At 51.0% G+C, this 23,790-nt stretch overlaps 2 protein-coding genes and 1 long non-coding RNA gene across 9 annotated transcripts in view; 2 read left to right on the forward strand and 1 right to left on the reverse strand.

The window, feature by feature from the left end:
* Positions 1-1,636, forward strand: part of ITGB2 (integrin subunit beta 2) — a 51,557-nt gene extending 49,921 nt beyond the window's left edge. For all 7 annotated transcript variants that reach the window (XM_031934609.1, XM_023193013.3, XM_023193006.3 and 4 more), the window contains exons 15-16: positions 689-855; positions 1,159-1,636. In XM_031934609.1, coding sequence (XP_031790469.1) covers positions 689-855; positions 1,159-1,221 — 230 coding nt within the window. In that variant the 3' untranslated portion in view covers positions 1,222-1,636. The remainder of the gene's footprint in view (positions 1-688; positions 856-1,158) is intronic.
* A 668-nt stretch (positions 1,637-2,304) lies between these two features.
* Positions 2,305-12,968, reverse strand: LOC111526992. Its single transcript, XR_004228621.1, has 4 exons — positions 11,165-12,968; positions 8,061-8,204; positions 7,454-7,715; positions 2,305-3,129 (listed from the first exon to the last, which is right to left on the reverse strand). It is a non-coding gene; the product is annotated as an uncharacterized LOC111526992 (long non-coding RNA).
* PTTG1IP (PTTG1 interacting protein) overlaps positions 12,852-23,790 on the forward strand; it is a 25,334-nt gene continuing 14,395 nt past the window's right edge. Inside the window, exons 1-2 of the mRNA XM_026447442.1 lie at positions 12,852-13,227; positions 21,688-21,740. Of these exons, the coding sequence (XP_026303227.1) occupies positions 13,113-13,227; positions 21,688-21,740 (168 nt within the window). The 5' untranslated portion in view covers positions 12,852-13,112. The remainder of the gene's footprint in view (positions 13,228-21,687; positions 21,741-23,790) is intronic.

The raw sequence follows: 23,790 nt of genomic DNA on the forward strand, positions 1-23,790 counted from the left end.
GGAGGGGGCACGGGGAGTGAGGGTGCGGGTCAGGATGGCAGGAGGGGGCACGGGGAGTGAGGGTGCGGGTCAGGATGGCAGGAGGGGCACGGGGAGTGAGGGTGCCAGGTCAGGCCAGGGACTGCCTGTCTGCGCCAGGGTCAGCAACTGTAGGCCTGGCCCACTATGGCCACGGCCCCCATGCTCAGGAGGCGAGCACAGCTGCTGCGGGAGCCAGGACCTCAGGCTGCTCATCCTGGTAGCGGCCTCACCTGCTCAGCTCAGATCTGGTCCTGTCCTTGCCACCATAAATCACCTTCGCAGTAGGGGGAGCGAACGCCAGCAGGAACCCTGAGCCTTATTCTGAACTCTGATGTAGAGCGGCGGGGTCCCTCGCACCGTCTCCTACCTCCCCGTATTAGTGCTCTGCCCTGGCTGCCCAGTACCCTGGCCCTGCCTTCTTCTCTGTGAGCAGGGGTGGTAGCAATGGCCCTTAGATTTCATTTGGAACCATGGGGCCTGGCCTTGAATCCAGCAGGGGCTCGGCCAGGTTCTCATTGACCCCTGGCCGTGGTGATGGACGGTGAGCCAGGGCCCTGGGAACCTCCGTCTCTCTAAGTGCTGTGTGGTGCGGTGACCTCGGACCTGTGGGCGCACACGCCCAGTGAGATGGGGCTGGATTGATGCTCGGTGCGCTGCTTCTTCCTAGAGTGCGTGGCGGGCCCCAACATCGCCGCCATCGTCGGGGGCACTGTGGCAGGCATCGTACTGATCGGCGTCCTCCTGCTGGTCATCTGGAAGGCCCTGACCCACCTGAGCGACCTCCGGGAGTACAGGCGTTTTGAGAAGGAGAAGCTCAAGTCCCAGTGGAACAACGTAAGCGGCCATCTTCGGGGGTCCCACGCAGAGGGGCGCGTACATCCCACACTCTGCGACCTCCTGCTGCGGGAGGCCACGGACACCCACGCGTGGCTGCACCCTGGCCTCCCCGGGCAGCTTGTCCTGTGGGCGTCCGCCGCTGTGGGTGAGCTTGGCCGCCGGTGCTGGGACCCTGGCAGGGCTGCCCCACCTCTAGCTCTTCCTCAAAGCGACGGCTTCCACGCGGGGAGTGTCTTCAGAGATAAAGATTCTGCTCTGAAAACCTCCCACACTCACAAGCCTGTTTGCATTTCCCACCAGGATAATCCCCTTTTCAAGAGTGCCACCACAACGGTCATGAACCCTAAGTTTGCTGAGAGTTAGGAGCACTTGGTGAAGACAAGGCCGTCGGGCCCACAACGTCTGCCCCGTCACGTGGCTGAGACATGGCTTGCAACAGCTCTTGAGGATGTCACCAATTAACCAGAAATCCAGTTATTTTCTGCCCTCAAAATAACAGCCATGGCCAGCCAGGCGCTTCTAGGGGCTCATCAGGGGGTACAGCCCTGCTCTGACCTGCACAGTCCTTGCATGGAGACATGAGAAGGGAGGGCTTGAGGCTGCTGAGGTGAGGGGCGTGTCTCCTGTGCAAGTCAGGACAGCCGTCTGGTTAAAGGTGGTGCCAATTTATTTACATTTAAACTTGTCAGGATATAAAATGACATCCCATTCATTAAATTGTTAATCAATCACGTGTATAGAAAAAAAATAAAACTTCAACACAGGCTGTCCATGGAAACTGGCCACTGTGTCTGCTGTGTTCCCCCGACTGGCAAGGTGGCCAGGCGCACGGGGGCCCTGTCCTGCCTGCTGACCTTGGCCACACAGGCTGGCTTTAGACCGTAGGCAGGTTCTGTTTTCCCTTTTCCTTCCTCACCTGCTGGGCTGTACAGAGCCCCACCCTGAGCCCCTGTCCCAAATCCTAGGTGCATTTTCAGAAATGGTGTGGTGGCCCCGCCAAGGAGGCACCTGTGGCAGAGCCTGGCCAGGGCGGAAGCAAAGCAGGAAAGTGAGTGTCTGTCTGCCCTCCCTTCCAGCAGTCTACACCTCCCCTCCAGCGGTCTACACCTCCCCTCCAGCCATCTACGCCTCCCCTCCAGCCATCTTCACCTCCTCCTCCACCCATCTACACCTCCTTTCCAGCCATCTACACCTCCTCTCCAGTCATCTACACCTCCCCTCTGGCTGTGTCTACATCTCCCCTACAGCTATGTCTATACCTCCCCTCCGGCTGTGTCTATACCTCCCCTCCAGCTGTCCATACCTCCCTTCCAACTATGTCTACACCTCCCCTCTGGCTGTAGCTACACTTCCCCTCCAGCTGTGCCTACACCTTCCCTCCCTCCAGCTGTCTGCACCTTCCCTCCAGCCATCTACACCTCCCCTCCGGCCGTCTACACCTCCCCTCTGACTGCCTACACTTCCCCTCCAGCTGTGTCTACACCTTCCCTTCAGCCATCTACTCCTTCCCGCTAGCTGTCTACATCTCCCCCTGCAAGCTGTCTACACCTCTCCTCCAACTGTGTCTGCACCTCCCCTCTGGCTGTCTACAGAGCCCCCTCTGCCTCCCACTGGGGTACTCAGAGGGGAGGGAGCCAGTACCGCTTTAGGGGAAGTGTAGAAACAGCCCTGGGCTGTGCTAAAGCTGCTCACAGCTCCAGAGCAGAATTCAGCACCAAGCTCCACATAGACCCTGCCTGAGAGCTCTGGACACAAGCAGGCTGCCTGCCATGGCTGCAGTTGGTGAACGTCTCAGTGTTAGCACAGGAAGGCCCTTGTCCTGGGAAATCCCTCAGTTTGTCTGGGCAAGCCACACAACTGGCCACACTGCCAGGGCCACTGCAGACCTGCAAATGGGCACATGTGGTCAGCATCTGCTTTAGGTCCCCTACTTTAAAATTCTAACTGTGGCCAGACACGGTGGTTCACGCCTGTAATCCCAGCACTTTGGGAAGCCAAGGTGGGAGGATTGGTTGAGCTTAGCAGTTCAAGGTCAGCCTGGAACCTGAGGCTGTTAAGTTAGCAGCTGCTGACTTAACAAGAGTCACACGGCACACCTGGTGACCTAGCTGCCAACAGTGAGACTTCATCTCTACTAAACATTTAAAAAAATTAGTAGTGTGGTGGCACGTACCTGTAGTTCCAGCTACTCGGGAGGCTGAGTTAGGAGGACAGCTTAGGCCTGGGAGTTGGGGGTTGCAGTGAGCTGTGATTGCACCACTGCACTCCAGCCTGGGTGACAGAGAAAGATCCTAGCTTAAAAAAAAAAAAAAAGCAACAAACAGACAAACAAAAAACAAACTTCTAACTGCGCGATAACCTTTTACTGTACATGCCTGGGAGCCTTTACCTGGGCAGGTGCGAGGAGCTACAAATGGCCAGATGCTCCATCACTGCCCACTTCCCAGCTCAGGTGTCCTCCACCCAGCCCGCGCCTGGGGCTTTAAATGCCCCTTCCCTGCCGGAGAAGGGCTGCCGTGGTTGGTGTTCAGTGTTCCTTGGGGAGGCTGCTGTGCAGCCAGGTTGGAGACCCACTGGCCTCGAGCCCCAGTTCCCCAAGGCTGGCCTGGGCAGCAGAACAAGCCTTATCTAGGAGCCTGTCAGAGATGCATTCTCAGGCTGGCCCCAGACCAGCTAGTCAGCGGCGCTCCGGGTGGACCCACAAAGCACCGCTCCAGGGATACCAATGCACACTGTAGATTGAGAACCACTGGGCAAAGCTAGGAGATGGAGATCAAATTGTTGACATTGACTGGGCGCAGTGGCTCACGCCTGTAATCCCAGCACTTTGGGAGGCCGAGGTGAGCAGATCACGAGGTCAGGAGATCGAGACCACCCTGGCCAACATGGTGAAACCCCATCTCTACTAAAAACACAAAAATTAGCTGGGCGCGGTGGCGCATGCCTGTAATCCCAGCTACTCGGGAGGCTGAGGCAGGAGAATTGCTTGAACCTGGGAGGCAGAGGTTGTGGTGAGCCAAGACTGCGCCACTGCACTCCAGCCTGGACAACAAAGCTAGATTCCATCTCAAAAAAAAAATTGTCGACATCAAGGAATGGTCTACAGCGGTGTGTGCAGTGTGCTGATGCCCTCTCAGGAAGCAGGGATGGGGGAGGGTGACCCCAGGTGACCAGGCAACCAGAGGGCCTGGCCCGGAGCACGTCCGGCTGAGATCAGGTACCAGCCCTGCGTGAAACCCTCCTCACAGGGTTACTGAGAATTCCAAGTCAGGCTTTGGGCAGGATTGGAGCTGGGCACTGACCAGGGTGTGGCAGGCACCATCACCCGCCTCACTGCAGCTCCTCACTTCACAAGAGTCACCCGGCACACACACCACCTGCTCCCCTGTTGTTCCTGGAGGTGGAATCTCTGAGCGTGGACCTTGTAAGCGAAGAATTGCTTCAGGTGTTTTCCACACTGCAAATTCCAGCAAAACAGCCAACGCCAACCGGTCTGAAGGCCCCCACCAAGGAACCGACTCAGCTCAGGAATGTGCTTTCTTCATACCCCATCCGTGATTTCACCCCTCATACTCACCAATCAGTGATCCCCATGCTTCAGAACCCATCACCTGCCCAGATCCCTGAAAAACACCATCCCCAAGCCCCTCAGGAGGCGGGTTTGAGGTTTCCTCCCATCTCCTAGCTTGGCTGCCCCATGTGTCTTAGACTTTCTCTGAGGCAACCCCCTCTGTTTCGGTGGGTTGGTGTATCACCGCACAGTGGGCAAGGGTCCTAGGACACACGTGCCCCTGCTTGAGATCCATCTCGGTGATTGCAGCAAGGGCCTGGATCACCCCCCGATGTGCCTCTAGCAAGACAAACTGTCAGATGCCCTCAATCCATTTTGTGGTTTTTCTGACATCATCTTCCTGCCAGTTTTCAGGTCTTTTTGACATTCCGACCTTGTTCCAGGGAACTGAGGGGAGCTCCTGAGACACGGGGAAGAAGCACGGACTCCAAGGGTGAGCCCCCAGTCCACGTCCAGCTCTCCTTACTGGCTGCCTGACCTGGAACAAGCTGTGTTTTGTCTTGTGGAGGGATCACTAAAGCCTGGCCCTGGGAGGATGCAGAGAGGCTGGCACAGGAAGTGCTTTGAGAATCGTAACTGCTTGCAAGGGATGGGCAACCGAAACTGTCTGTGCCTTGGTCAAGGACAAATTCCTGAGCACAAGAGACCCTGCATGGCACAGACCAGCTCTGAAGCCATGAAGCTGCCAACCGTGTGCAGCCCTACAGGAGCCTTCCCACATACCAGGAGTGCAGGTTCCACGTCATTGCTTAGTCCCGTCATGGGACATGGGCTCTGGCCTGTGGGCACAGCCCTCTCTCCCTCCCTCTATGCCTCACCCCAGACCCTGCTGACTGCTGCCTCCCACAGACCCAGGCTCCACACTCTCTGGCCCCTTCCAAAGTGAGTCCAAAGTCTGGGACCTTCAGGTGCTCTCCTTGTTCTCCCCAGTGTTAAGCATCTGGTGGTTTAACGTGCTGCCAGAAGGTTCAGTCTTTCTCTGCAGCCTCTCTGGAAGTAACTCTTTCACCCACTAAGGAATGTACTCATAATCACCAAAAAAGCACAGACACTTAACCACCAAATAAAAACTCTGGTGGAAATCCCCAGCAGGTGACTCCAATATGCACAATTGGGTGGGGGCCCTGGAATTTCCCCTCTCTGGCCCCAGCCCACTGTGGCTGTCTGTGCCTGTGGACAGTCCTTTCCATGGCCCTGGGGCTCAGCTGTCATTTCTCCTAAGTTGGTACCATTGTGATTCTATCAGTTTAATTCTGTAACCATCTTTCTTCATGAAAAGACATATGCGCTTTTAATTCCAGACTGCTCCAAGTAATCATCCTGTTTCTCTAAAGAATCATTATGGTTGTACTTCCTGTACAATGTGCCGTTGGGTCCTCTGAGCTTGAAGCTCTTTGACAATTGAATATGTATCTTTGGATTCCAGACATGTTAAATTACACAATGCCCCCCATTTCCTCTTTTTAAATCTTGAGTTCTATGCGGTTAAAACAGGAACTTGGGTTATACCACGTATTTTTTTTAACTTCTGCATTGTTAAATTGTCCCAAAACTTAGCTATATTTTAAAATGCCATTGTGGATGGCACTGTTTAAAATGTGGTGGTATTCACTGAGTTTCGGTTAATGTTTACATGTCCTTACATGTTTAATGTCCTTCAAATATCATTAAATTAGCTTTGTGTGGTTGTATTGTTAGGATGGGGAAAAAAAGGTTGCTTCAGGGACATAGTTCTAAACTAGATTTTTGTTTATTCTGTTTCTGCAAATTGATTTTTGTTTGTTTGTTTGTTTGAGACGTAGTCTCACTCTGTCACCCAGGCTGCAGTGCAGTGGTGCGATCTCAGTTCACTGCAACCTCTGCCTCCTGGGTTCAAGAGATTCTCCTGCCTTGGCCTCCCGAGTAGCTGAGACTACAGGTGTGCACCACCAAATCCGGCTAATTTTTGGATTTTTAGTAGAAAAATCCAGGGTTTCACCATGTTGGCCATGCTGGTCTCCTGACCTCAAGTGATCCATCTGCCTTGGCCTCGCACTGTTGGGATTACAAGCATGAGCCACCACGCCCGGCCTGCAAATGGATTTTTAAACATCTCTGATACAATAGAAGATCCCAATGAAGATGTAAAGTCTTCAAACTGGAAGATGTGGGTCAGAGACAGTTTGCTGTCACTAAGGACCCTTTGCAGCCACTTTATCCCTTTATGCTGAGCCCAAGCAAACAGGACAAACATAAAAAATGATTGTAATTTCTAGAATAAATTAACATTTTTTGTCACTAAAGTTTGCCAAGATGCCAACCAGCTATTTAGCCAGTTGGTTAGAGGAGGTTTTGGCTCTGAAATGTTGGTTTATGTGGGTTTCTTATCAGCCATGAATTTAGTGATGTCATTTGGTTTATCTGGGATATAGACACAGCTTTCAGTTTTATGACAGCACAGGTTACCCTCGAGCTGCAGTGAGTATGTCTGAAGCCACATGGTTTTATAATACAGATTTTCTCAGGTAAGTTTGTCATTTAATAATGAGATACCCATCTGGCTCTAACTTAAAGCCTTTTGTGTATAACTGGTGAGGGCCTTCACATGTCAAGTAACACCTTCAATACCCAGTTCTCAGAAGCTAAATGATGATACCAGTGGAATACAGAATGAATCTGACAAGACTATAGATGAGGAAAATTGGTGAGTGTGAAATGGTATGACATATTTGACCTTGTGACCAGGCACAACCCAAAGAACACTGTCCTAGCTGTCCCAGGGTATCATCTTCCAGTACAACAATCCATTTAGGAGGCACAGCTTTCTTTTTTTTTGAGACGGGGTCTCTCTGTCACTAGGCTGGAGTGCAGTTGCGCAATCTCGGCTCACTGCAACCTCTGCTTCCCGGATTCAAGCAATTCTCCTGCCTCAGCCACCCGAGTAGCTAGGATTACAGGCGTGCACCATCACGCCTGGCTAATTTTTATATTTGTAGTAGAGATGGGGTTTCACCATGTTGGCCAGGCTGGTCTTGAACTCCTTACCTCAAGTGATCCACCCGCCTTGGCCTCCCAAAGTGGTAGGATTACAGGAGTGAGCCACCGTGCCCAGCTGAGGCTCAGATTTCTTTAGATGGGAGATGTGAATTCAAGAGTCATCTTCTAATGTTACGGTGAAGGCTGGTCAGAAGTACCTGATAAGGTCCATAGCTGGTTGCAGAGACTTTTTAAAAAATGTCATTTCCAATAGACAAAATCTCCTGGTTGAAGTTTGCGGTTCTTCAAATTTTTGTTTCCCGGGAGCTCACTGTGAAAAGATTATTTTTGTCAATTATAATTTTTTGTTAATTATTTTGCAAGGGCACTGCAATAGCTGAATATGTCTCCCTTTAATATCATAGATGTACAATTCCTTGGAGATAACTTCATGGGTCTGCCTAATTTCGAACAGAGATAACTGGTGTTTACCTAAAGGTGTCGACCTCAGATTAAGCAGAACCAACGGAAGAACTTCTGACCAAGGAATTGAAAAAGGCTTGGTTAATTTTGCCAATAGAGTTTTGATTATTCCATTGGTGCATTTCACTAACCCAGATGACTGGGTGTGGTAAGCGCATTGGAAATGCTGGAGGATAGGCCAAAGTTTACATACCGATTCAATCATCCACCCGGTGAAGTGAGTTCCTCTGTTGCTACAAGTTCCTCTGTTGCTATTGAATTCCCCGGATTGCAATACGTTTTTCTACAGCAATTTTACTCACTGCTGAGGCCACTGCTCTTCTGCATGGAAATGCCTCTGCCCAGTGAGAAAAACACATAAATCATTACCAGAACTTATTTGTATGTTTCTGAGGGTGGCAACAGCATGGAATCTAATGATCATACCTCACAAGGGCCTCAGGAGAAGGGAAATGTCCTTATAATGGTTTTCCTGGATTATATTTTAGGCAACTGTGGCAATGACTGTCTATTTTGATCTTTGTGTTTGTAGAAAGTGAAAAGTTCCTCTTCAAAGTTTCCATTCTTGTTAAAAAATAAATCGTAAGTGCTAAAAATAATAGTTTCTTTTAAAAACTAACTTCCTTCAAGCCTCCTGGCTCTGTGCTAATAACTCTTTTTAAGCCCTGTCCTATGTGGCTGTTAAACATGCTCACAGGCACGTAGTACATTCTATGTCCCTGAACCTTAACCAAGGTATCCGTGCTGGACCTATTCACAGGCACGCTCCAGCTCACAGCCTATGCCCCTCCCCTATGTGGCATAAGCAACTTCCTCTTTCTTTTGTCTTTCCATTACTTTTACCTATTGAGAAAAGTTTTAAACTGTTGGCCAATCAGGTTTTAGTTTAGATTGTGAGGTCTGGCTCCAGCCAGTGGAGACAGAACACAGTAGCAGGGATAATACGTCAGGGATAAAAATTGCTTCCCTCCTTTTTTCAGGTGTGCTTTCGCCATTGTTCCATCTACGATGAGCACCCTTTCTGCAGAAAGTAAAAATGGCCTTGCTGAGAGGATTAAATTTATGTTCGAGTGCTGTTTCTTTGCAGCACTGGGGAACAAGCATTCTGTTTCTAAACAAACATTTTTACATATAGCAGTGTTTTAGGAACCCCTAAAGCATCTCCACCACTTTCATGTATTATACAAATAATAATGGAAGGTTATAATTTGTACGTCCCAAAGGCAGAGCATTAGCAAGGTCACGTTTGATAATTTCGAATGCTGGTGGATTTTCTTCTGCCGACTCCAAAGTCCTGGCATGTCCTGTTTTAAGAGCGCATATAAGGACTGAGCTTTAAAGAAAAGTTTGGAATCCAATTTCTACAACATCCTGCCAGTCTCCCAAACCCTTTTGTTTATTGGTGGTTGGTGGTGGAAAGCTAAAATTCCTTTCAGTCTATCTAGATTAATAGAAAGTCCTTCTTTAGATAAGTGGCCCAAGTACTTTGTTTTTTTATAAAACTGAAGTTTTTCTTTAGAAATTCTATGTCCCCTTAGTGCTGTTGTAATGAATGTATCCCATCTTCTATTAAAACTTGCTTATCTTCTGAGCAGAGGAGTAAACTGCCTATGTATTGTAATAAAAAAAAATTTTTTTTTAAGAACAAGTCAAAAGACCAGGCCCAGTGCCTCAGGCCTGTAATTCCAACACATTGAGAGGCCGAAGTGGGTGGATCACCTGGGGTAGGGAGTTCGAGACCAACCTGACCAACATGGAGAAACTCTGTCTCCACTAAAAATACAAAATTAGCCAGGTGTTGGTGGCGCATGCCTGTAATCCCAGCTACTTGGGAGGCTGAAGCAGGAGAAACACTTGAACCCAGGAGGCAGAGGTTGCAGTGAGCCGAGGTGGCGCCATTGTACTCCAGCCTGGACAACAAGAGTGAAACTCCATACAAAAAAAAAGAGCAAGTCAGCATCTAAAAGAACAGTTTTTGCGTCAGTTGGGCTCTCAGTGTGGCCCTGGGCATAGCTGTCTGTGTGTATCGTCTGCCTTCCCAAGTAAAGGTAGAGAGAAATCAATACTTTCATCCACAGAACTACTGAAGGATGTGCTACAAAAGTCCAAGACAGTAAAAGACTTTGATCAGGGTAGCCAAGAGGATTCTTCCAGTATCAGTGGAAGACTCTGACCATATTTGATCAAGTACTGCCTTTAGTAGGTTTTGTAATTCTTCATTATTCAATAATTCAGTGTCTTCTAGGGCAATAGGGATTGCAAATGGCTTAGATTTTGAAACCTTTTTATGTCTAGTAACTCAGCTTTCTCATCTAATTCTAAATACGTTGTCCCCCTTAGGGAGAAAAAAATGTGGGTATCATAATTCTAAGAAGTCTCTTTTTATAAGATGGATGGTAGCTGATAGAACTAGAAGGAAAATGTGAGTCCCCTGTAAAGGACCTAGTTATAGGCTAAGATTTACTAGCCATTACAGGAGTATTAGTGATACCTACCCTTTGAATTTTTTTTGACTCCAAGGAATGGAACCTTGTAACAAGGTGGAATTTATTACAGAAAATGCGGCTGCTGTATCAGCAAGAGCTTATGTCAGCAATGAGAACTTGTGTTAACTATCTAAAATAATTTTTATGGCCCGGCGCAGTGGCTCACACCTGTAATCCCAGCACTTTGGGAGGCTGAAGCAGGCGGATCACAAGGTCAGGAGTTCGAGACCAGCCTGGCCAATATGGTGAAACCCCGTCTCTACTAAAAATACAAAAATTAGCCAGGCATGGTGGTGCGTGCCTGTGGTCCCAGCTGCTTGGGAGGCTGAGGCAGAGGAGTCCCTTGAACCTGGGAGGCAGAGGTTGCGGTAAGTCAAGATTGCATCATTGCACTCCAGCCTGGGAAACAGAGTGAGACTCAGTCTCAAAAAAAAAAAAAAAAAAAAAAAAATTATTTTTCCCAAAGTAGAGCCAGGGTCACACACTCAGGTATTTAAATTCTCTGGAAAAACCAGTAGGGTCCTGGTGAGCATCAAGAAATTCCTTGATTATACTTTTAAGTTCTACCTTTGACCATAACTGATGAACTGGGGCACGTAGTTGTCCCCTATCAGACACTGGCTGTTTGAGAAATGGCCTCAGAACAGGAGAAGGAGGAGGAGGAAGAAAGGTGGGTCTGGGCGGGGTAGTGCATTCAGACAACAAAGGATAAAGAGAAGGAGTTGAGGGAGGAGGGGGAGAAATTTCAGTAGTCTTTTTAAACTCAGATATTATTTTAGATAATTTTTGTTTTTCTCTCATAAAGAAATACCTTTATTAGAACTTCTTTTGGATGCTTCCAAATACCATAAAAAATAACTCTCCCAAAGATTCTGTGTGATCCTAGAGCCAGCGTTTTCCAATTGAGCAAACGACTAAATGAGCTTGGTATTCCAAGGGTACCCGGCTTTGGTCACTGAAATTTTGTTTTTTCTCAAGTTATGTGAGACCATTTTTCTAAATATGACAAGAGGTGGCGCCATAAGCACTGCGCAGGAATCCAGCTGCAGTTGCCAAAGATGGGTCCTTCCTGAAGGAGAAAGACTTGGTTTTGGATGGACGATTGTCTATAACATGAGTTCTTTTAAGTGACAAAAGCCTGTAAGGGAAAATCTGGTTACTCAAGAAGAAAGTTTAGACATGTCACTTGAACTCAGCTCCAGAGCCTGGCCAGTTTTAAAGATTACAAATTTTGCTTAAGCCACGATTCGTTTCTTCTTTTCAAAGATAAACTGCTTTCCCCTTCTCCAAATCTGAAGGAGAAAAAAGGTTGCAAACTTTAGCAAGACGAACGAAACCTTAACCTCGAAAGGCAGTGCAAGCACACACCTGCAAACAGCTGACTCTTTGCCTTAAAATCAAGCTTCCACTCCAGCCCCATCAGGTGTGGACCTGGGTAGGCGGAACAGAGTCTGAACCTCAGCCCTGGGAGGCTGCCAGAGACCCCGATCAGTTCCCAGGCGGTCGGGTGAGCCAAGGCCGCTCCGCGGGTGCCAGCGCTCCGAGTGCCAGAGAAGTGGCTCGGATCACAGGAGGCTGGCTTCGGGCCCATCTGCAGGCGCCCAAATCCCAACCTAAAATCACACAGGGTCAGAATCTAATGTAAGGGGGGTTTATTCAAAGGTGGCTGGAGGCTGACCCACCCGGAAACACCAACTCCAGAGGAATGGAGTTCGCCCTCGGAAGCAGGGAGGGGAAGGGTACCCTCGGGCAGGTAGAGGCCGAGGGGCTTTTAGCAGGATCGCGGCGTCCTTCCTACGAGGTGGGCGCAGTCACAGCCTTTGATAGGTGACGGGCAGTGCCTGTTTCGGGGAAGGGTACATTTAACCCGTCAGGGGGGCGGCAGTCATGGTTTCCCGTCTTCTGGTCTAAGCAGTGCAGAAAACAGCGGAAGTTCATCTACGAGGGTCATGAACCAAGAAGGCAGGTGTTTTCCGTCCCCGGCACCGGAGAATCCCGGACCCGAGAAAGGAGCCGCAGGCACACGGCAGCGGGCGGCCCCGGCTCTCGTGGGGCTTCCGAGCAGCGAGGGCGTCGGCGAGAAGCCAGGGAGGAGAAACGGCGCTTCTCTCGGGAATTTAGGTGGCAGCTTCAGCACCACACGTTTCAGCCTATTTCGGGGCCGCTTCCAGTGCGGTTAACGTACAAAAATAAATAAATCCCCGAAACACCCCACGCGGACATCGGCGGGACCCCAGCGCCGGAAGCCGCGGTGTGGAGCGCGGGCACCGGCGCGGACTACGCGGGCCCACCCGCGCCTCGTCCAGGTCTCACTTGAGGGCAGCGTGAGCAGGGCCTGGGGCCGCCGTCCGGGACGCCCGCAGCCCTTTAGGATGGAGGCCGCCATGACCTCCGCCATCGAAGCACCTCGCTCCGCCAGTCCACTCAGCCGGCCGCCCGTCCCCGCCGCGCAGGCGCAGGAGCCGCGGCGGGCCCCTCGGTCACTCCTCGCCCATCCGCGGCGCGGAGGCGCACTGAGCCTCAGCCGCCCCCTCACTACCGGGCGCCTTTCCTCCATCGCGCAGGCGCACTGAACTTCAGCCGCGCCGGGAGGCGGGCCGGACGGCGAGGGGACCGAGCGAGCTGCTTTTTGAGGCTGCGCACTCGCGTGGCCCCGCCCCACAGGTCCGCTTCCGGCGCCGCGGCTCTTCCGGGCAGAGACAGCTTGTACTGCAGTCGGAGTTATAACGAGCCCCTGACTGACCGAGCGACCGCCGACCATGGCTCCCGGAGTGGCCCGCGGGCCGACGCCGTACTGGAGGTTGCCCCTCGGTGGCGCCGCGCTACTCCTGCTGCTCATCCCGGTGGCCGCCGCGCAGGAGCCTCCCGGAGCGAGTGAGGGCGCCGAGGCGGGCGGGGCCGCGAAGGGGGCGGGGCGGCTGGTGGGTCCAGGTCGGGGTCGGGGTCCGGGTCGGGGTCGCGGCCAGGGCGCTGGGCTCGGCGGGCGGCCTAGGCCCACGGTCGCAGGCACTGCCCAGGCGGCGGCTTCTCGAGGGTCACGCCGATCTGGCGGCCGCGGGAGCTGCCGTCGCGGCTGTGGCGCGGGCCGCGGAAGAGCCGCCTTTGTCTTTGTCTTTGTCCAGTCTCTGCGGCCTCTCCTCGCGCGTGGCCGCGGATTGGCCCTCCCCTGGCAGGCGGCACGCTTGGCACCTGCGGACTCCCTTAGTCTCACTACGACCTCAGACAGCACTCCTCGGGTTCCATCCGGAGCCGGGATGGCGGTTCACGACGTGCCCGAGGTCGCACAGCTGGTCGGGGGCAGGTCGGGATGGCGGCCCCAGGCCCCTGGAGGGTGATGGGGGCCGCGGCCGGCGTGTCTTTGCAGTCGCCGGCGTTCACGCCGCCACTCCCTCCCGGCCGCAGTTCCATGCACAGCAGGGAACGCTCGCATTTATCTTATGCCTTAGAAAGGAAGGGTTCTCCAAAACCAGGAGGTAGCATCTGATTCTGAAGCAAGCTGATTGCGGTTCTACGCTGTCCAGACCCGCAGGTGGCATTCTTCGTTTATCCCATCTGCGCCAGGCCCTGCGGCCACAGTGGCGACCGACAGACACAGCTTCTGTCCTAGAGGAGCTGAGTCCCCGGGAGGCTGACCAAGAAAGAAGCAGTGAGGGCGCGGGGGCTGGAGGAGTGCTAGTGGAGGAAAGTGCAGGACAGGAGACTCAGAGTTCCAGAAATCGGGAGTGTTTATAGAGAGTGGCTTCCTGTGGGGCTGGGCCTCCAGGACCTGGTGGGCTGCGGGAAAATCCAGCTGGTTCTAAGCTGGAGAGTGTCATGGTTGGACCTGTTTCAGAACGTCATGCTGGTTTCCGTTTTTGGAGTTTCCAGGTGGCACCACTAGTGCCACTTTAACTTCAGTTTCCTGACCCTTACAATTAGGGTTGACCTGGGCCCAGCTTGAGGGGTAATACTTTTCTCAAGTCATGTTAGCCCAGGCTCTGTCAGGGTCTGTTTAGCATAGTAGAGCGCTTTTTGTGACCTTATGGAATGTTTATTCCAGTGCGGGATTATTTGTGTTTCTTCTTATCTGTTTCCAAGTGTACTTAGCGTTTGTGACGTTAGCAATGCAGCTGCCTTGAAGTTTGTTAATCAAGGAGGCCAGTGGGACTGTACTGGGAACTTTTGGCCCAGATTGAGTTCTAAGCACGAATGTGCAATGAATACATTTCAACAAACGGAATGGGCGTTTGCCCGGAGAGTGTGTGATTCACTTGAAACTCATATCAGTGGCTTGGGGGTGTGTTTGCTTGCATTGTTGAAGTGGGAGTGTTACAAAAGCCTCCCTGAGGTTTTTGTTTGACTACTGTGATTCCTTCTCCTCTGCACTTCTGAAGGGTGCAGAGATGGGTGTGGACAAGTGGAGTGGACAGTTTGGGAGTTAATCCAGAACTGCCATTTGGTGTGTCAGCTGAAAAGCACTTCCTTCTCCTCTTGGAAACTGCTCTTGGTCTTCCACTTAATCTCCAAGTCCCGGTGGGTGAACTGTTGTTTCTCTTACTGGGGACCCCTTGAAATAGGAAGAATGGTGCCACGTCATGTTGGCATTCACTGCCCAGGCGCCCGTGGTGTCTGCGTGCCCCTTGTCCTTGGAGAGAGGGGCTATTTATAGCTTGGAGAACTCGCATCTTCCCACAGAGTACTTGCTTAGTGTGAGATTTTTTACTGCTTGTCATAGTTACAGGAATGTGACCACAATACTAATGTGTAAAACATTTTGTCTTCTTTACAAGGACACTGTGTGAATTTAAAGAATACATTATACCAATCTAAATCCAATGCTTTTAAGCATCTTTTTATGTGTTTTGATGGAGGAGAGACGTTAAGAACCCATGGTGTATTGAAGATCTTTGGAGCAAGATTCTTGAAGTTAACGAAACCTGGATAGGGCTTTTGGACCCCACTTTATTTATGTATGGGGTCAGACTCAATCCAAGAGCTTCATCTGGAGGAAAGACGACCCCGAAAAGCAGTTCGGACTACTGTCTGAGGGCTGGAGCAGTGGTGGCCATGCAGGTCCCTGAGGTGGTGGGTGCCACCCAGCCGCTCCTTACAGTGGGGCCTCCTCATGTGGAAGGGGTATCTGTAGTCGGCCCATCACCCTGAGAAGCGTGGCTTTCTAACTTCACAGAGTGCTACAGTGTACACAGGGTTCACAGCGTTGATATGTACTACTAGTCTTCAACTCTTTGTTTTGAAATAGTGGAATTCGCAAGAACGTTTTTTGTCTCCGTATCTGCCCTCTTTTCTCACCTGGAATTGACAGTGTAGTTGGTCTTCATGCCTCTGTCCCAGTGCAGAGTGGACATCATGCCTCTTTGGCCACTGGTTCTGATGAGAACTGCAGCCTGTGGCCTGCGGTGTGACAGGAGCATGACGAGGAAATACTTACACTTGCTGATGTGTTCCTATGTGCTTAGTGCGTTTATTGACTCACCTGAAACTTCAGGAAAGCACTCAAATGGGTCATGGAGGATTGGTGTATCCTGACAGAAGAAGACTTTTTTTTTTCCTTTAATTTTTGAAACAAATAAGACAGAAAGGTCTTTAAAAATTGATAAATGGAGTGTAAGTTGAAGCCTTGCAGTCATAGGACCTCAGAAGTCAGGGCAGTCACATTCAGTGTTAGACTCAAGCAACACAAGGGCAGTTTTTATCTCTGGTTTTCTAGCACATGGTTTTTCTGTTATCTTGTGATGCTATAAGAGATGGTGATCTCTTAGAGAAATAAACACTGCTTGTCTCTGAAGCAGTAACAAATGATTCATGCCTTTCTTTTTTTTTTTTTTTTTTTTTTTGAGTTGGAGTCTTGCCCTGTTGCCCAGGCTGGAGCGCAGTGGCATGATGTCAGGTCACTGCAGCCTCCGCCTCCCAGGTTGTTCAAGTGATGCTCCTGCCTCAGCCTCCCAAGTAGCTGGGATTACAGGCATGTGCCATCACGCCTGGCTGATTTTCGTATTTTTAGTAGAGATGGTGTTTTGTCGTGTTGGCCAGGCCAGTCTCGAACTCCTGACCTTGGGTGATCTGCCCACCTCGGCCTCCAAAAGTTCTGGGATTACAGGTGTGAACCACTGCACCTGACCTTTCTTTTCTTCCTATGCAAGATGATGTGTTTTCAAAGGACAGAGTAGAATGACTTTTTCCCATCTTCGATGTTATTTTCATAAGGACTGTAAACATTGGTGTTTTCCCCCTTATTGAAAGCCCGCCCTGTTCTTGGCCTGCTGGGAGCAGGAGGAATGTTGGGCGGTTTTTCTCTCCCTCTTCCTCTCATGCCTCTCCGCTGACTCAGACTGACCGGTAATCCAGAGGTCTGGGGGTAGATGGAGTTGATGGTGTGTGTTTTGGAGCTCAGTTCTTGTAGTTCACACAAGACCTAGTTATCAGAAAGAAGCTTTAAAAATGAAAATCCCCATGAACAAGAATGGCATCATCCCTGTCGCTTGTAGCCACTGTAGGGCTGAGGAGAGGAAGCACATGCACCCTTCCTGGTAGGTGACTTTTCAGGAAGGACTCAAGTGGGTGTGTCGGGCATGCCCTGTGTCTCCTTGCCCAGGTTGTGTTTAGAAAGACCTCAGAGGTGCAGAAAGTTGAAGGAATAGTGCAGTGAAGTCCTGGATGCCCTTCTGTTCTCAACATTGACTCCGTTTGCCTTAGCACTCTCTCTCTAGATCTCCTTGTTATTTTTTAAATTTATAATAAAATTGTTTGTGTTTTATTTTTAAAAATTGGTTCAGGCAAGGCACAGTGGCTTACGCCTGTAATCCCAGCACTTTGGGAGGCCAAGGCGGGTGGATCACGAGGTCAGGAGATTGAGAACATCCTGGCTAACACAGTGAAACCCCATGTCTACTAAAAATACAAAAAATTAGCCGGGTGTGGTGGCGGGCGCTTGTAGTCCCAGCTACTCCGGAGGCTGAGGCAGGAGAATGGCGTGAACCCGGGAGGCAGAGCTTGCAGTGAGCCCAGATCGCGCCACTCACTCCAGCCTGGGCAAGAGAACGAGACTTCATCTCCAAAAAGAAGAAAAAAAATTGGTTCAGCTGGGCACAGTCACTCACACCTGTAATCCCAGCACTTTTGGAGGCTGAGGTGGGAGGATTGCTGGAGGCCAGGAGTTCAAGACCAGGCTGAGTGACATGACAAGACTCCACCCCTACTCATATTTTAAAAATGTATTGTAAATCGACAAATCACAATTGTATTGCCTGTTGTTATTTTGACCAAACCATTTGAGAGTAAGTTACTATTGTGACCTTTATCCCTACATTCTTCTCTATAGTCTCTAAGATATCCCTATTATCTCCTAAGAAGGAGGCTGTTCTTCTACATAACTGAAATTTATATAATTATCAACACCTAGACATGTAACACAATCCGTGTACAAATTTTACCAGTTACCCCAACAATGTCCTGTTCCTACCCGCTGAGATCCAGGACCACAAGCTGCATTTAATAGTTGTGTCTCTTTAATCTCCATTGATCTAGAATAGTTCCTCTTCGTTTTCAGAAAGTCAGTTTGTGGAAGGACCCTCAGTGGGTCTTACCGGGTGTTTCCTTTTATTCGATTCACGTGCGCTTTGGCAGGAGCATGGCGCAGTGATTCTGTCCTCTCTGTGTCCTCCGTGGGGGGCACATGCTGTCACTTTGTCCCATCATCGTGTTGTTCTGGGTTATGGTGGGGATAACTGATTTCTTGGAAGGTGCCACCTTCTCCCCCTGAGTAATCACTCACCTGTGGGGAGGTGCTTTGAGACTCTCTTGTCAGTCCACAGGCAGACCCAGTGGACTTGACATCTTTGGGAATTCTTGCCTGCGTTACTGTTGGCTGTGATGATTATAAAGTGGAGGCTTCTCAACTCATGGTTTCTTTAGCGTTTGCCACTCGGTCTTCTCTTTATTTCATGTCAGTATGGATTCTAGGGCTTAGAGTTCGTGACTGTTATCATTTATTTTGATATTCAGTTGGCTCGGATTTGGCTAGAAAGACTCCCTCCAGGCTGGCTTCTGGATCCTCTAGCCATTCGTTCCCGTCCGTGCCACTCTCAGGAACCGCACACTGTCTGTGGCTCATCTTGTCCACTTTCTGCCCCACTTCTGGAATCACCATTTCTCTGAGGAGCTCTGCTACGTGCTGGTGGGGAACAGCATCTAGAAACCAAGACCTGGGCACCAAGAGTCCACCTCTGCTGCTGAGTGTTGTCCTTTCTCGGCGCTTTCAGTGGACAGAGCTGGGAGTTGAATTTTAAAACCAAGAGTTCATCATGGTGCCCGTCACATTGCAACACCGCGGGGGTCTGTGCCCACCATCAGCGCACCGTTGCTCCTTCCTCCCACAGTGCCAAGTCACTGGGGACTTCGAAACGTCAGCAGTGCTGTCCTTTTTTTTTTTTTTTTTGAGACGGAGTCTCGCTCTGTCCCCCTGGCTAGAAGGCAGTGGCGCAATCTCGGCTCACTGCAAGCTCCGCCTCCTGGGTTCAGGCCATTTTCCTGCCTCAGCCTCCCAAGTAGCTGGGACTAGAGGCGCCCGCCACTGCGCCCGGCTAATTTTTTGTATTTTTAGTAGAGATGGGGTTTCACTGTGGTCTCGATCTCCTGACCTTGTGATCCGCCCGCCTCGGCCTCCCAAAGTGCTGGGATTACAGGCGTGAGCCACTGCGCCCGGCAGCAGTGCTGTTCTTATCAAAGGACCCTGTAACCCTGCCTCTCAGCAGTGATTTCAGAAATTAAGGCTTTTCACTGGTTGCCAATTTTCTTTACCTTCCTGGGGCTGAATACAACCTGTTGTTTCAAGTATCTAAAGTGGCTTAAAATAAACTTATACATAAACTGAATAGCACACCCCTAGAGACTCTGAGAAAAGTACTACTTAGTGATAATTGCTATAGAACATGTGACAAAGTGTGCTTTCATTTCAAATAAAGTGGAGATTTATTTAGAAAAGTGGAGTGTAGGACTACACTGTTAAATAGAAGGATCCCAACAATGGACTCGATGTGTTATTAGTCCCTCTTGGTAAACGTAATGAGTGAAATTGTAAGTTAAAGCTGAAGCTCTTTTCCCTCCATTTCATCATGAAACTCTTCACATGTACAGCAAAGCTGAAGGATTTTGTGGTGCGCGCTTGTGTACCCGCCACAGGTGTGTCACCACGCTTCTCTGTGTTGCATTTATCCAGGTGTCCCCACAGTCTTCCACTCCTGCGTGAGTGTCAGGCACAGACATGAGTGTCAGTCACAGACGTGAGCATCAGTCACAACGTGAGCATCAGTCACAGATGTGAGCGTCAGTCACAGATGTGAGCGTCAGTCACAGACGTGAGCATCAGTCACAGACGTGAGCATCAGTCACAACATGAGCGTCAGTCACAGATGTGAGCGTCAGTCACAGACGTGAGCATCAGTCACAACGTGAGCGTCAGTCACAGACGTGAGCGTCAGTCACAGACGTGAGCGTCAGTCACAGACGTGAGCATGCTCTTCTGCCTTCACTGTGCCTGTCAGGGACCAGAGTTGTCTTGTTTTTTCTTTTGAGATACATTTTTCATACAGGGAAATGTGGGAAACTGAATTGTGCTGTTCAGTGAGTTACACCCGTGTAGCCGGGACGAGACAGACCCTTGATCTGGAAGATTGAGCCTCCCCCATGCATGGCTGCCCCCAGGCAGCCATTGCCCCCCTCCCTCCATAGGTGAGTCTCACCTTTTCTGGAGCAGCATGGCCACGAAATTACACGGTAGGGTCTTTTGTGGAAGGCGTCTTTCACTCACATCATGTGCTTCAGACTCATCCGTGTTTTACATAGACCAGTTCATTTCTTTTCATCGCTGAACAGTGTTAGTGATTGCACAGCCACATAGCTCACCTCTAAAGGAGAGACACAGAAATCAGCCTTTTGTGTTTGGAATGCCTTTTCCAAAGATCCCTTCATCCGGGAGCTGCATGTTTGCTATTCTTGATGCCCTGCTGGTATCGTGTGAGTGTTCCAGTCTCTGTCCACCCTCCTACAGAGTGACATCTGGGCTGTGTTCAGTTGGGGCTGTCACAGGGCGTTCCTGCGCAGGTCCGCCTGTGGATGCGGGCTCCCTCTCTTCTGGATGAAATACTAAGAGTGGAATTGCTGAGTCATAGGTGGTCGCATGTTTGTTTAGGAGCAGCTGCCGGACCTTCTTTGCAAATGATTGAGCCATTTACACTTCCAACACTGTAAGAGTTCTGTTGCTGTGCATTCTTGCCAACATTTGCTATTGTCATTCTCTTTAATTTTAGCCATTCTGGTGGGTGTGTAGTCATCTCTTGTTGGAGTTTTAATTTGCATTTCTCTAGTGACTGGTGATGAGCACAGAGCTCTTTTCAGCGTGCACAGTGGGTGTGTGTGACGGGATTGGGGGAGTAGGCAGTCAGTGTGTGTGTGTGTGTTACGGGATTGGGGGAGTTAGGCAGTCAGCGTGTGTGTGTGTGTGTGTGTGTGTGTGTGTGTGTGTGTGTGTGATGGAATTGGAGTAGGCAGTCAGCGTGTGTGTGTGTGTGTGTGTGTGTGTGAGAGAGAGAGATGGGATTGGGGGAGTAGGCAGTCAGCTTGGTTGCGTGTTGGAAGTTATTCATGCTGTCACTCTTGCTTCTGATTGGCTTGAGTTCCAGAGCTGTTGGCTGCGAGGACTTGGACCCCTTCCTTAGGAGCAGTGCTGTGAGTAGCGGGCAGAGTCCCAGGGTGTTCTGCATGATTGGAGCAGGCTGGTGCGCCGGGCCTCTCCCTTGGTACAGGGAGCTTAGCCCAGTCTGGGGTGAGGCTGTCAGGGGACTGAGATCTTGCTTCGTCACATGAGATCTGTAGGTGAGTCCGAAGACAGAAGTGTGCTGCTTGGCAGTGTTGCTAGCGTCGCTGTGGCCTTGGATGGAGGCTCTTGGGTTCCCAATAGAGTACGTGCTGATGAGCGGAAGGTCCCAGCGGGTTGGTGGCTAGTGATCACACAACCACAGGGCGCACCTCCTCTCAGAGGGATCGGAAACACGGCCCTCTCTGTTGGGCTCTTCTCTCCCAGAAGAGCCCTTGCGGACAGGAGCTGCGTGTTTATGCCCTTGGCGGCCTGCCTGCCGCGGGATCCCTGAACACTCGTTCCAGATGTCTAGAAGAAGGCTTGTTACCAGCAGGGCTCAGGAAGGGGACCTTCATTTGGTAATTCCAGATCAGAGGTTCTTGGTGCTGCGCCCCTCTCTGGTGCCCACCCTGCCCGTCTGGACTAATATTTACACTGCCTGATTCTCAGTGACTGACTTGTCTCTTGCCTCTTTCCTGCAGCTTGTTCTCAGAACACAAACAAAACCTGTGAAGAGTGCCTGAAGAACGTCTCTGTAAGTAGCAGGCGGACTAGAGACTAGAGTGCCGTCCAAACCGTCCAAAGGCACACGGGCTTTCTCGAGGTCCAGGGAGCCGCCGGGATGTGTGGAGGGCTCTGTTGTTTGGGATTTGGGGGATGGTTTTTTGAATAGTTACTAAATGTTACTTCAGCCCTTTCAGGCATATCAGACCTTCTCCTGAAAACTGCAGTTACTGTCTGAGCATGGTCAGTCTCCATGATTTCACTCCTGTGCACACGGGGCCACACTGCGGGTCAGCACTGCGGGTCAGCCTTCCCCACAAGGCCCCTAGCGAGAAATTGGGCTGTCCGTAAAGCTGCACCCTAAGGCTGGGAGCCCGTGTTTCCCAGGCTGTCAGGGGCTGCAGCAGAGGCTGCTTTCTGAGCTCTTCACGCAGGATTGGAAGGGGCAGAGCAAGGAGAGAAAGGCACCAGTGCTCTGGGCCGGCGGGCTAGGCTGTCCGTAGCACTCTCTGGTTGTGATCTGGGGCTCAGGTTTGGATTTTGTCCCTGGGTCTTTTAAATACCTGTGTGCCCTTCAACAAGAGGGTAGCGGTCTAGAGCAAAGTTCCCTAAGCCTCCACGGCGTGGGGTGGGGCCCAAGACTCCCTGGGGTACCTTCCCAATGGAGTCTGGTGCAGACGTCCACCTGGGAGAAGGAGCACCCATGGTGGGGAAGCAGCGCCGCAGTGCGGGTCTTGTTAAAGACGCGTGAACAGGGTCCTTTGGCTTTCCCTGCATGGTGGCCTGCTCTCAGGCCAGCCTGGCTGGCACCTCTTAGGCTTGCCTTGCTGCGCAGCCCTTGGTTCAGCAGCACCCACATCTCCTCGCAGCACTATGAAGTCAGCGTGGGAAACCTGAGGGAAGGCCTGCGGCAGGTGGAAGTGGTTAGGCAGAAAACAGCATCCTGTGAGGCCTTTTTCTTAGGATTCCTGAGAGGCACCCCCTGCCCCTTCCAGTCGGGTTTAGCAAGTGTTGAGAACTGCAGGGTGAGGCTTCCTTTTCCCAACAGTGAGGTTTGAGGACATGAGGAGGCTGGGAAAGATGTATTAGGTGATTTCCATTCCAAGGCGTGAGCCATATTCTCAAAAAACAGTTCTTCTTGCACGAGACAGTGGCGTAGGTTTGAGACACATCTTGTCAGTTTGTGGCACTTAACTGGATACTTGCATTTGCTGATTAAAAATTGAAAGACGGGCCGGGCGTGGTGGCTCACGCCTGTAATCCCGGCACTTTGGGAGGCCAAGGCGGGCAGATCACAAGGTCAGGAGATCGAGACCATCCTGGCTAACATGGTGAAACCCCGTCTCTACTAAAAAAAATACAAAAAACTAGCCAGGCAAGGTGGCGGGCGCCTGTAGTCCCAGCTACTCGGGAGGCTGAGGCGGGAGAATGGTATGAACCCGGGAGGTGGAGCTTGCAGTGAGCCGAGATCACATCACTGCATTCCAGCCTGGGCAACAGAGCGAGACTCTGTCTCAAAAAAAAAAAAAAAAAAAATTGAAAGACGCTGTTTCTGTATTTTCAGGTCTTGACATTGGTGATGTTGAACTTGCTCCAATGCCCTGGTCCTGGTGCATTTTCTAGATGGTGCTTTTTAGTCCCTGGGTTTTTCTATTGGAAGTCATTTCAGCCTTAAACACAGCTGACTATTGTATGTGGCTTTGTAGCCTAGAGCGTGTTTTTGCCGTAGTGCCCTGTGTAACCCTCACCACCCCGGGCGGGGTGTGGTGATGGCAGCCATCTCGTGGATGAGGCGGGGCCGAGGGACTTGCCCAGGTCATCGTGGATGGGGCCAGTCCAGAAGGGCTGAAGGCCTGACTCCAGTTCTGAACCCAGACAGGGCAGTGAAGAGGGCCGCTTGCCTCGCAGCTAGCTCCAGGCCTGCGTGGGCGTGTTCTTGGGCACACGGGAGGTTTCTGGAAGGAGGTGTCTGTGCCTGGGAAGCCTCAAGAGGACCCTGTGTGTTGGAACAGAGGCTGTGGTGGGCTGTGTCCATGCTGCTGAGGCTGTGGTGGGCTGTGTGTGTCTGTGCTGCTGAGGCT

The sequence above is a fragment of the Piliocolobus tephrosceles genome, chromosome 19, assembly GCF_002776525.5.
Source record: "Piliocolobus tephrosceles isolate RC106 chromosome 19, ASM277652v3, whole genome shotgun sequence".
Classification (NCBI taxonomy): Eukaryota; Metazoa; Chordata; class Mammalia; order Primates; family Cercopithecidae; genus Piliocolobus; species Piliocolobus tephrosceles.